Source organism: Scylla paramamosain, chromosome 1, assembly GCF_035594125.1.
Source record: "Scylla paramamosain isolate STU-SP2022 chromosome 1, ASM3559412v1, whole genome shotgun sequence".
Lineage (NCBI taxonomy): Eukaryota > Metazoa > Arthropoda > Malacostraca > Decapoda > Portunidae > Scylla > Scylla paramamosain.
Window position 1 is genome coordinate 14,410,227 of NC_087151.1, and position 12,274 is coordinate 14,422,500.

The following is a 12,274-nucleotide window of genomic DNA, read 5'->3' on the forward strand; positions in this document are numbered from 1 at the left end:
GACGGATAAGGCCCTTGTACAGAGTTAGCAGCTGGGGGGGTGAGAAAAACTGGCGGAGACGTCTCAGAACACCTAACTTCATAGAAGCTGTTTTAGCTAGAGATGAGATGTGAAGTTTCCAGTTCAGATTATAAGTAAAGGACAGACCGAGGATGTTCAGTGTAGAAGAGGGGGACAGTTGAGTGTCATTGAAGAAGAGGGGATAGTTGTCTGGAAGGTTGTGTCGAGTTGATAGATGGAGGAATTGAGTTTTTGAGGCATTGAACAATACCAAGTTTGCTCTGCCCCAATCAGAAATTTTAGAAAGATCAGAAGTCAGGCGTTCTGTGGCTTCCCTGCGTGCTATGTTTACCTTCTGAAGGGTTGGACGTCTATGAAAAGACGTGGTAAAGTGCAGGGTGGTATCATCAGCGTAGGAGTGGATAGGACAAGAAGTTTGGTTTAGAAGATCATTAATGAATAATAAGAAGAGAGGGTGACAGGACAGAACCCTGAGGAACACCACTGTTAATAGATTTAGGAGAAGAACAGTGACCGTCTACCACAGCGGCAATAGAACGATCAGAAAGGAAACTTGAGATGAAGTTACAGAGAGAAGGATAGAAACCGTAGGAGGGTAGTTTGGAAATCAAAGCTTTGTGCCAGACTCTATCAAAAGCTTTTGATATGTCCAAGGCAACAGCAAAAGTTTCACCAAAATCTCTAAAAGAGGATGACCAAGACTCAGTAAGGAAAGCCAGAAGATCACCAGTAGAGCAGCCTTGACGGAAGCCATACTGGCGATCAGATAGAAGGTTGTGAAGTGATAGATGTTTAAGAATCTTCCTGTTGAGGATAGACTCAAAAACTTTAGATAGGCAGGAAATTAAAGCAATAGGACGGTAGTTTGACGGATTAGAACGGTCACCCTTTTTAGGAACAGGTTGAATGTAGGCAAACTTCCAGCAAGAAGGAAAGGTAGATGTTGACAGACAGAGCTGAAAGAGTTTGACTAGGCAAGGTGCAAGCACGGAGGCACAGTTTCGGAGAACAATAGGAGGGACCCCATCAGGTCCATAAGCCTTCCGAGGGTTTAGGCCAGCGAGAGCATGGAAAACGTTATTACGAAGAATTTTAATACGTGGCATGAAGTAGTCAGAGGGTGGAGGAGAGGGAGGAACAAGCTTCAAGACGATGCTCACTTGTTAGTAGGGTGTGGTTAACCCACTCATCGCCCGTGGTCGTCAATCACGCGGTGGAGGTGGCCACACAAGGACGGGCAGGAAGGCGACCGAGGTAAAAGTCTTAATTTTTGTAGTAAAAACTGAATGTCATAGTGCCAAGTTGATTGCATGTGTTGTTTATGAATACTGTAATATGTCGAGACTGTTTTATACCAGTGTATAATGTTATTTACAAGAAAATGAGGCCGAGAACTTGTTCGCAATTCTTATGGTCACGCCTATCTCATCAATAAATGTTAGAGAGAGAATTGCCTTTCCTCGACCCTACGATGATGGGTGTGATCAGTAAAACCAATCACCTAAAAGCTAATGAAGGCATGTCGGTGTGGCTACAATATATATATATATATATATATATATATATATATATATATATATATATATATATATATATATATATATATATATATATATATATATATATATATATATATATATATATATATATATATATATATATATATATAAAGCTCTTCAAGCTGCTTCCCAGCTCGCCACACTCTTCATCGCGAAATGTGTCATAGTTTGACAACCAAATAATATCACTGTTTCAATTACATTTTCTATTTCGCTGTTTCAAATTTTATTTACAACAGAAATATCACAGCATTCTTGGATTTACATTTTTTTCCTCAGCTACAATCAAGAAATAAAAAAGTATACAAAATAGTTTAATTTTGAGAATACAGATTAATTTACGATAATATATTTGACTCTGACATGTCTAATCTAATCTAATCCTCCTATACTTCTGGGTTGTTACTTTCAGACTGCGTATTTAAAAGAGCTTCCGTGTTGTGGTGGTCTTCTGTCTCGGGGATGGCAAGTTACTTCTGAGCCTTTCAAGTTTCTGGTGTTGAGTAGTCGTTTCTCCACATCCTGTAACGTCTCTGGCAGTGGCAAGTTCCGAGTTTCAGGAAGAAGGGAGACCAGCAAGCTTGCTATGAGCCCCGCCAAGCCACACACCACGTTCACTGACCACCACACCTCCTGTACCTGTACGCCCACACCAAGAATGATTTTTATTGCGTAATGTTTCTTATAGTCATAGTTGATAGTTGAATAATATACATCACTATGTTTATCGTTTCGTCACACTGGAAGCACTCTAATCTGTCGATGACCTCTCTGTTGTCAGGTTTTTGTAAGCGAAATATTCTTAATATTTCGGAAACTTCGACAGCTTATGATAGGCTCTAGTAGAAGCTGTTGAGTTTTTATGCATGTTTTCGTTACTCTAATGACAGCTTGACAAGAATTCTACACCGTCATCGGGATAAACGCTCTTGAGAACTTGACAAGTAATCTCCAAGGGTTTTGAAAAGTCTAAACAAAAAAACAAAGTGTTTTAAAATACGTACAGATTCAGATTCTCAGATCAGAACATTAAGATTAGGAGAAACTCCAAAACACAGTGGAAGTGAGTGCATGCCATTCTCGACTTGTGACTACGACTGTCCCTAAAATAGGTTTGGGAAATCATCTAATTCACACTTTTCTACGTAACATAACAAATTATATTCATGGAAACACTTATCTGGCTGCTGTGCGTGTTCCATTGTGAGATCTTCAAAACTTTGTGTCGATGTTTTCGTTTTTGTTGTTCCATTTGCTAAGATGGACGGGATATATATATATATATATATATATATATATATATATATATATATATATATATATATATATATATATATATATATATATATATATATATAATTTTTTTTTTCCATGTGTATTCTTCGAAGAATAAACATGAAGAGCCTCTCTCTCTCTCTCTCTCTCTCTCTCTCTCTCTCTCTCTCTCCTGACAAACACCATCTATAAACTACAATGTTGTGGGGCGTGCTATAATGTGAATCAGATTTTTTTTTTCTTATGTGTGTGTGTGTGTGTGTGTGTGTGTGTGTGTGTGTGTGTGTGTGTGTGTGTGTGCGTGTGTCTCCTTAACTCACCAAGAGGTCTGTAATGAGTGGCGCCGTCAGCAAGCCCAGACTACCCGTGCCATTCACGAAACCGAAGCCACGAGATCGTATCACCGTTGGGAAGAGTTCCGGCGTGTATATGAACTGCACTTGATAGGAGGCGGCGCACAGCAAGAAGGCGGTCATCACGAGCACCCACTTGAGCCGCTTCATCTCTATAGCAGACAAAAGCATCATGAGGTGTGCATGGACGCTGATCTTGGCGTGGTTATTGAACTATCGATCTTGAAAATGAATGATGTAACGTTACGAGTACAACAGTTACCAAAATTTTGGAAACACCCAGAAAAACAAACAAACTACCTAAGACTGGATTAGTGAAACATCGCCACGCCTGAAGATGTGAAGTGCAGTTTAGTAACTTTGGACGTGATATTCAAGCTTTTTTTCTTTTTTTATCATTATTATATGGTGCCCTTTTACTTTTTTTTTTTATTTCTATATTTTTAATATTTTGATTCACTGATGTATGCCCATCCCTTAATGAGGTCGTGGATTTATTCATGTATAGTATTATAATGCAGGGACTGCCACATATCGGCGTGTTGGCTTCTTGCAGCTTCCCCTATGTTCCTATGTTCTTAACAATGATGTTGGTGGGTGACTCCCGCTGAACTTCAGTGGCCTATAACAACCCTCACCTGCAGGAATAGCTATGTCCAGAAAGAGAAGAGTGCCTGAGATTAAATACAAGGCCATGGAAAGACAGCGTCGGCCCACACGCACGGCGATGGGCGTGGTGAGGCTGATGGCGATGAAGTCCATCACTCCTGACAAGGCCACGTACACAAATGGATTATTGCTGGAAAAAAGGAACAGGTAAATACAATTCTGTCACCTAATATTGATTAAGTATTGCCTTATTTTCCTCTTGCACAAACTTCCATACCATTCATTTGTAATAATTTTCTCTTCTTACCTCATTATACTACAATATCCTGCAATCATTTATGTGTAATTTTTTTCTCATATTATCATTTTTTTTTATGTACAAACTTCTTTATCTTTCAGCTGTAATTCCCCTTATCACCTCAAACCACAAATCCAAGCACCACTCGCCTGGTAAAATTGTTGGCGTTGAGCAAGATGCCGAGGTAGAGGAGGGTTTGCAGGTACCAGATGAACGGTGTAACGCACAATATTCTGCGCAGGCCAGGGTAGCGGAAGTAACTGCGGCACTTATCGAAGAGGTTCCTAAAACGTAACAGTGGTTTCTCATTGCCACGCCCCTCAGCGAGTACATCGTCACTATTTTCGTCTGGGGAATAAAAACTGTGTGAAAGAAAGAGAAGAAGAAAGTAATTTTAATGCATTATTTTGTCATACTTGAAAAAGAGAAAAAAATTGTTACTGACCTTCCGCTGTCAGTTTTTCAAGCGTCTCTACAAGCTCTGGAGTGATAGCGATACCATTACGACGTGCAGCTCGCTTCAGAGCGTCAGCTGCTTCCTGTCGACGCCCCATCTGTGACAGCCACCGAGGGGACTCCTCCACAAAACTGTTCCAGCAACAAAATAATCAATATTAGTGAATGGCTAATACCAACAGTGCAATAATGATCAGGATAATAGAAATTACAATTAATACAAACAAAACAACGCAAACCTAAAATGAATAAATAAAGAAAGAAGGAAAAGAAAAAGAAAAGAAAAGAAAACGCAGCGACCAATGAATGGGTACAAGAACTATAATCTTATCACATTTTTCGACGTGGTAAGACTCTTAACGGAATGGACTGCTTGATAGATGAGCCTAACCCTTTTTAAGTTTGACTCGTTAAAGTGGTCACCCCTCACAGTGGCTTCAGTGCGGAAAGAAGAAATTTTTACCTACACTATAAACAATAGCAACGTGGACTGCCCACACACTGTTAATTCTTACTATACTTCAATATTTCTCACTATATCCTTCTATCCCCACTCTTACTTCGCTTCACCCCACTTTTCTAAAAAGAAAGAAGAAGAAGGCTTCAGTGCTCTCAGGATATCTTGTAGTATGCATATAGCACAGCCTTTTTGGAGCGTGTCTCTGCATACTTTCACGGATGCTGGTGCTTCATAATTCGTGAATATGATTTTTTTTTTTGTTTGAAAAGTTATACTAAGTATGTATCTTGTTATGGAAGAAGAAAGTTGTTCTATACTCGTATGTGCATATCGATTAGCTCTTTTCCAGTAGATTGTAAGGCCCGTAACATTCCGCTGGTGTTTTCTTCGCATTAAGGACCATAGTATGAAACATTTGTGCCTTCACCTCTACAATATTTAAAAGGCTCTATTTGAAGCTAAATTGGTGTTAAGGGTGTTTAATGGTTTTAGTGACAAATTAATAAAATTGTGGCTTATAAGTAGAGGAAACATCATTGAGAACCCGGCTAATCATCTATCTCTGTGGTCTTAAAAAAAATAGTTGTGGTGAGAGAGAAAAGTGTTTCAAAATAAGGCTCCAAATCTACCAGACAATGAATGGGTTCTTGAAGGTTCTTCCGTTATTATAGTGCTGCAAGCACTATATTAACGGGATGTGCATGCACCATCCATTGGATTGATGTGTATTTCTGATTTCCATTAAGCAACCCAAATACCCATATAAAACACTCGGACTGTTCTTTAAAAACAATGACATATAAATTGTGTTGCAGATGTGACTCATCCTATTTACGGTTGCTAACAATTGTCAAGAAAAACAACTTGAGTTACCAACACATCGAATGGCAAACGCAACACACAAACCTTAACCAGGGAACCAAAAGTTTTCCTGTTTGGTGTTACGTATGTACATTCAGTCCTTTCCCTGAATTTGGCTCTGTTCCGATGTTTATAAACAAAATTACTCACTGTATATCATAATTTTTCTGTGCACTTTGACTCTTGAGTAACATAGATGAAAAATTTGATTTCGATTACTTTTATTACAAAATAATAAATAAATGAATAAAAAATAAATAAATAGATGCCCATTATTCTAAAGGCGTTGAATTTTGAAGGAGGGGACGATATTAGCATCAGCAGATTGTTCACACCTAATTTATGAGTTTGCAGTCGCGCTTCAGAGATCTTTTTTTTTCTGAACTTTTACAGATTCCATCAAGGGTTACGATTTACTTTAAAAAATATAATTAATCAGAATAAATGTATATCACAAATGGGTGAGCCACAGGCCATACACTCGATTTTTTTTTTCTGTTCATGTAGGAGGGACACTGGAAAAAGGCAACAAAAATCCATTAAAAAAAAAAAAAAAAGCCCTCAGAAATGCCAGTCTCAGTAAAGGGTCCAAAGCAGTAGTCAAAATTTGAAGGTTAAGTGTCTTGAAACCTCCCTTTTGAAGGAATTCAAGTCATAGGAAGGTGGAAATACAGAAGCAGGCAGGGAGTTCCAGAGTTTACCAGAGAAAGGGATGAATGATTGAGAATACTGGTTAACTCTTGCATTAGAGAGATGGACAAAATAGAGGTGAGAGAAAGAAGAAAGTCTTGTTCAGCGAGGCCGCGGGAGGAGGGGAGGCATGCAGTTAACAAGATCAGAAGAGCAGTTAGCATGAAAATAGCGGTAGAAGATAGCTAGAGATGCAATATTGCGGCGATGAGAGAGAAGCTGAAAACAGTCAGTTAGAGGAGAGGAGTTGATGAGACGAAAAGCTTTTGCTTCCACCCTGTCTAAAAGAGCAATATGAGTGGAACTTCCCTCTCCACACATGTGAAGCATACTCCATACATGGACGGAGAAGGCCCCTTGTACAGAGTTAGCAGCTGGAGGTGTGACAAACACTGGCGGAGACGTCTCAGAACGCCTAGCTTCATAGAAGCTGTTTTAGCTAGAGACAAGATGTGAAGTTTCCTGTTCATATTATAAGTAAAGGACAGACCGAGGATGTTCAGTGCAGAAGAGGGGAACAGTTGAGTGTCATTGAAGAAGAGGGGATAGTTGTTTGGAAGTTGATAGATGGAGGAATTGAGTTTTTGAGGCACTGAACAATACCAGGTTTGCTCTGCCCAAATCAAAAATTTTAGAAAGATCAGAAGTCAGGCGTTCTGTGGCTTCTCTGCGTGAAATGTTTACTTTCTGAAGTGCTGGATATCTAGGAAAAGACGTGGAAAAGTGCAGGGTGGTATCATCAGCGTAGCAGTGGATAGGACAAGAAGTTTTGTTTAGAAGGTTAATTGATGAATAATGGATGACAGTGGAGTGGATGACAGGACACAACCCTGAGGAACACCACTGCTAACAGATTTAGAAGAACAGTGGCCGTCTACCACAACAGCAATAGAACGGTCAGAAAGGAAACTTGAGATGAAGTTACAGAAAGAAGGATAGAAGCCATAGGAGGGTAGTTTGGAAATCAAAGCTTTGTGCCAGACTCTATCAAAAGCTTTTGATATGTCCAAGGCAACAGCAAAGGTTTCACCAAAATCTCTAAAAGAGGATGACCAAAACTCAATAAAGAAAGCCATAAGATCACCGGTAGAGCGGCCTTGACGGAACCCATACTGGTGATCAGATAGAAGATTGTGAAGAGATAGATGTTCAAGAGTCTTCCTGTTTAGGACAGATTAAAAAAATTTAGGTAGGCAGGAAAAGTAACCCCGTCAGGTCCATAAGCCTTCCGAGGGTTTAGGCCAGCAAGAGCATGGAAAAAATAATTGCGAAGAATTTCAAAAGGTAGCATGAAGTAGTCAGAAGGTGGAGGAAAAGGAGGAACAAGCCCTGAATCGTCCAAGGTAGAGGTTTTAGCAAAGGTTTGAGCGAAGAGTTTAGTTTAAGAGATAGATGTGATAGCAGTGGTGCCATCTGGTTGAAATAAAGGAGGGAAAGAAGAAGAAGCAAAGCTATTGGAGATATTTTTGGCTAGATGCCAGAAGTCATGATGGGAGTTAGATCTTGAAAGATTTTGACACTTTCTATTAATGAAGGAGTTTTTGGCTAGTTGGAGAACAGACTTGGCATTGTTCCAGGCAGAGATATAAAGTGCATGATATTCTGTTGATGGAAGGCTTAAGTATCTTTTGTGGGCCACCTCTCTATCATGTATAGCACGGGAACAAGCTGTGTTAAACCAAGGTTTGGAAGGTTTAAGTCGAGAAAAAGAGTGAGGAATGTACGCCTCCATGCCAGACACTATCACCTCTCTTATGCATTCGGCACACAAAGACGGGTCTCTGACAATGAAGCAGTAGTCATTCCAAGGAAAATCAACAAAATATCCCCTCAGGTCCCCCCAACTAGCAGAGGCAAAACACCAGAGGCACCTCCGCTTAGGGGGATCCTGAGGAGGGATTGGAGCGATAAGACAAGCACAGAAAAGAGAGGGTGACAGCATAAGCAGAAGGATTAGAGGTTAGGAAAAGTTCAAGAATGTTGGGCGTATCTCCAAGACAGTCAGGAATACGAGTAGGGTGTTGCACCAATTGCTCTAGGTCGTGGAGGATAGCAAAATTGAAGGCTAGTTCACCAGGATGGTCAGTGAAGGGAGAGGAAAGCCAAGGCTGGTAGTGAACGTTGAAGTCTTCAAGAATGGAGGTCTCTGCAAAAGGGAAGAAAATCAGAATGTGCTCCACTTTGGAAGTTAAGTAGTCAAAGAATTTTTTATAGTCAGAGGAGTTAGGTGAAAGGTATACAGCACAGATAAATTTATTTTAAGAGTGACTCTGTAGTCGTAGCCAGATGATGGAAAACTCAGAAGATTCAAGAGTGTGGGCACGAGAGCAGGAAAAGAAGATGAGGTTTAATAGAGGAGAGGTGGTGTTCTACTGATTGAAAATTAGATCGAAGACCGCGAATGTTGCAGAAGTTAATGAAGAAAAAGTTGAGGTGGGTGTCAAGACACTTAGGGTCGTTGTCAGGAGGGCAGTCCGACGTGAGGACATTTGTGGTCCCCTCCCCAGATGGGGACTCCGAGGCTGGTGTAGGAGTCGCCATGATAATTTTGAATTTTTGAGTGAAGGGTGTATGTGTTATTAGGTGTTTGTAGTTTTGTGTGGAGGAAGAGAGTTGTCTTTAGAGGGCACCTTGTGTTGAGAGACACAAAGGGAAACGTTCAGCGAAGTCACAGCTGGGTTTAATGATAAGTTCACAGCATCCCCTGATCCAGTGCTTTAGACTTCACTGGAGTAATCATCGTTTCGGCAGGTACCTACTGCCTCCTCCTGTAGAAGCGGCTATACATGTAAGACGCATACATGTAAAGTGCATAATTTCTTGTGCGCCAAGCAGTTCCACTACATCGTTAGGTGCGATCTTTAGTGCAAATATTTTAATAAACGATATGACGTTACTGTCAATTCAAGCTTATAATAATGAAATCGATATTTCCTAACAGATATTGCTATATGATATCTATATGATATCTATATAATATCTATATGTATCTACCACTGCCACACTGGCAGTGGTAGATACATTCCTCAAGTTTAAGGACATAGCTGCGGTGGCGAGGCACGCCCTCAGCCGCTGCTGCTGCTTCGTTTGAAACTGATGACAATGCTAGGCCAAAGAAGTAATTGTGAAATATGTGGAGGACGTCAGCAGAGAGAGAGAGAGAGAGAGAGAGAGAGAGAGAGAGAGAGAGAGAGAGAGAGAGAGAGAGAGAGAGAGAGACATACCAGGCTAAGGGAATGATTATAAGGAGTAAGGAGGCTGCAGTCAGCTGGAGGTGGCGCCAATGCCTCACCAGGAATGCCTCCCCTGCCAACACAATAATGCCCAATGAAAACCCGAGTCCTATCAGCATGCCAATCTGGGATCTGAAGCGTGGCGGCGTCGTCTCTTGCGCTGTAAGTGTGCAAAAGAGGCGAATTAAAAAAGTTCTCTTGGTTTTCTCTCTACAAAATGATAAAAGCAAAGCATCAAATATAACAATAATAACACTAAAACCATCTACACGTGTCGAGGAAAAGTGCTTGAGGCAAATTGGATTAAACAACTGCAAGAATGATGAAAGTGATAGGTGACGGATTGGTGACGAGTGTATTGCCAATATGATATATATATATATATATATATATATATATATATATATATATATATATATATATATATATATATATATATATATATATATATATATATAGAGAGAGAGAGAGAGAGAGAGAGAGAGAGAGAGAGAGAGAGAGAGAGAGAGAGAGAGAGAGAGAGAGAGAGAGAGAGAGAGAGAGAGAGAGAGAGAGAGAGAGAGAGAGAGAGAGAGAGAGAGAGAGAGAGAGAGAGAGAGAGAGAGAGAGAGAGAGATCTCAGACTGAATTCACAGCACGCAATGCAGCATTGTATTGTGTGTAGATAGTGCCTGGCTAGTCCTGACTGGAATGCTGATGCTGTGCATGCAAGTCAAGAGAGCGCACATGACCTGGACAGTCTCCTAATGTAAATTTTTGTTCCCACGCACGCATATTTGCATTTGTGTTCACCTTCGTGTTTCTTACACGTGTATGCCACCCCCGCGTCCTTCGTAAACTTATTAAATTGGCTCTCTCGGAAAAACGTATTAAGAAAAAATAAATATATTGTTTATCTGTTTATTCATTTTCTGCAAGAAACGCACTATGTGTGGAAGAAAAAATGTACCACAGACAGATATAAGAAAATTGCAGTTCCACATATGACCAAGTCTCTTAATAAAGTGTTTTGTTTGGGAAGATTTATTTTAGTTATCTGAGCGTCAAGTAAAAATATGCATCAATTTTTTTTTTCTTATTATTCAATTATAATTCAGTTTTACTCTTTTTAGTATATATATATATATATATATATATATATATATATATATATATATATATATATATATATATATATATATATATATATATATATATATATATATATATATGCTGTCACATCTATTTCTAAAGCTGAACTCTTCGCTCAAACCTTTGCTAAAAACTCTACCTTGGATGATTCTGGGCTTATTCCTCCCTCTCCTCCTCCCTCTGACTACTTCATGCCACCTATTAAAATTCTTCGCAACGATGTTTCCCATGCCATCTCTGGCCTTAACCTTCGGAAGGCTTATGGACCTGATGGGGTCCCTCCTATTGTTCTCCGAAACTGTGCCTCCCTGCTTGCATCTTGCCTAGTCAAACTCTTTCAGCTCTGTCTGTCAACATCTACCTTTCCTTCTTGCTGGAAGTTTGCCTACATTCAACCTGTTCCTAAAAAAGGGTGACCGTTCTAATCCGTCAAACTACCGTCCTATTGCTTTAATTTCCTGCCTATCTAAAGTTTTTGAATCTGTCCTCAACAGGAAGATTCTTAAACATCTATCACTTCACAACCTTCTATCTGATTGCCAGTATGGGTTCCGTCAAGGCCGCTCTAGTGGTGATATTCTGGCTTTCATTACTGAGTCTTGGTCATCCTCTTTTATTTCGGTGAAACTTTTGCTGTTGCCTTGGACATATCAAAAGCTTTTGATAAAGTCTGGCACAAAGCTTTAATTTCCAAACTACCCTCCTACGGCTTCTCTCCTTTTCTCTGTAACTTCATCTCAAGTTTCCTTTCTGACCGTTCTATTGCTGCTGTGGTAGATGGTCACTATTCTTCTCCTAAATCTATTAACAGTGGAGTTCCTCAGGGTTCTGTCCTGTCACCCACTCTCTTCTTATTATTCATTAATGATCTTCTAAGCCAAACTTCTTGTCCTATCCACTCCTACGCTGATGATACCACCCTGCACTTTTCCACGTCTTTTCATAGACGTCCAACCCTTCAGTAGGTAAACATTTCACGCAGGGAAGCCACAGAACGCCTGACTTCTGATCTTTCTAAAATTTCTGATTGGGGCAGAGCAAACTTGGTATTGTTCAATGCCTCAAAAACTCAATTCCTCCATCTATCAACTCGACACAACCTTCCAGACAACTATTCCCTCTTCTTCAATGACACTCAAACTGTCCCCCTCTTCTACACTGAACATCCTTGGTCTATCCTTTACTTATAATCTGAACTGGAAACTTCACATCTCATCTCTAGCTAAAACAGCTTCTATGAAGTTAGGTGTTCTGAGACGTCTCCGCCAGTTTTTCTCACCCCCCCAGCTGCTAACTCTTTCTGTACAAGGGCCTTATCTGTCCATGTA

The 12,274-nt window shown here is 40.1% G+C and overlaps 1 protein-coding gene across 1 annotated transcript in view; it reads right to left on the bottom strand.

The window, feature by feature from the left end:
* Positions 1-1,782: 1,782 nt before the first annotated feature.
* LOC135101196 (organic cation transporter protein-like) overlaps positions 1,783-12,274 on the bottom strand; it is a 16,652-nt gene continuing 6,160 nt past the window's right edge. Inside the window, exons 6-11 of the mRNA XM_064004806.1 lie at positions 9,807-9,975; positions 4,561-4,703; positions 4,265-4,463; positions 3,847-4,007; positions 3,176-3,360; positions 1,783-2,219 (exon numbers count right to left, since the gene is read on the bottom strand). Of these exons, the coding sequence (XP_063860876.1) occupies positions 1,989-2,219; positions 3,176-3,360; positions 3,847-4,007; positions 4,265-4,463; positions 4,561-4,703; positions 9,807-9,975 (1,088 nt within the window). The 3' untranslated portion in view covers positions 1,783-1,988. The remainder of the gene's footprint in view (positions 2,220-3,175; positions 3,361-3,846; positions 4,008-4,264; positions 4,464-4,560; positions 4,704-9,806; positions 9,976-12,274) is intronic.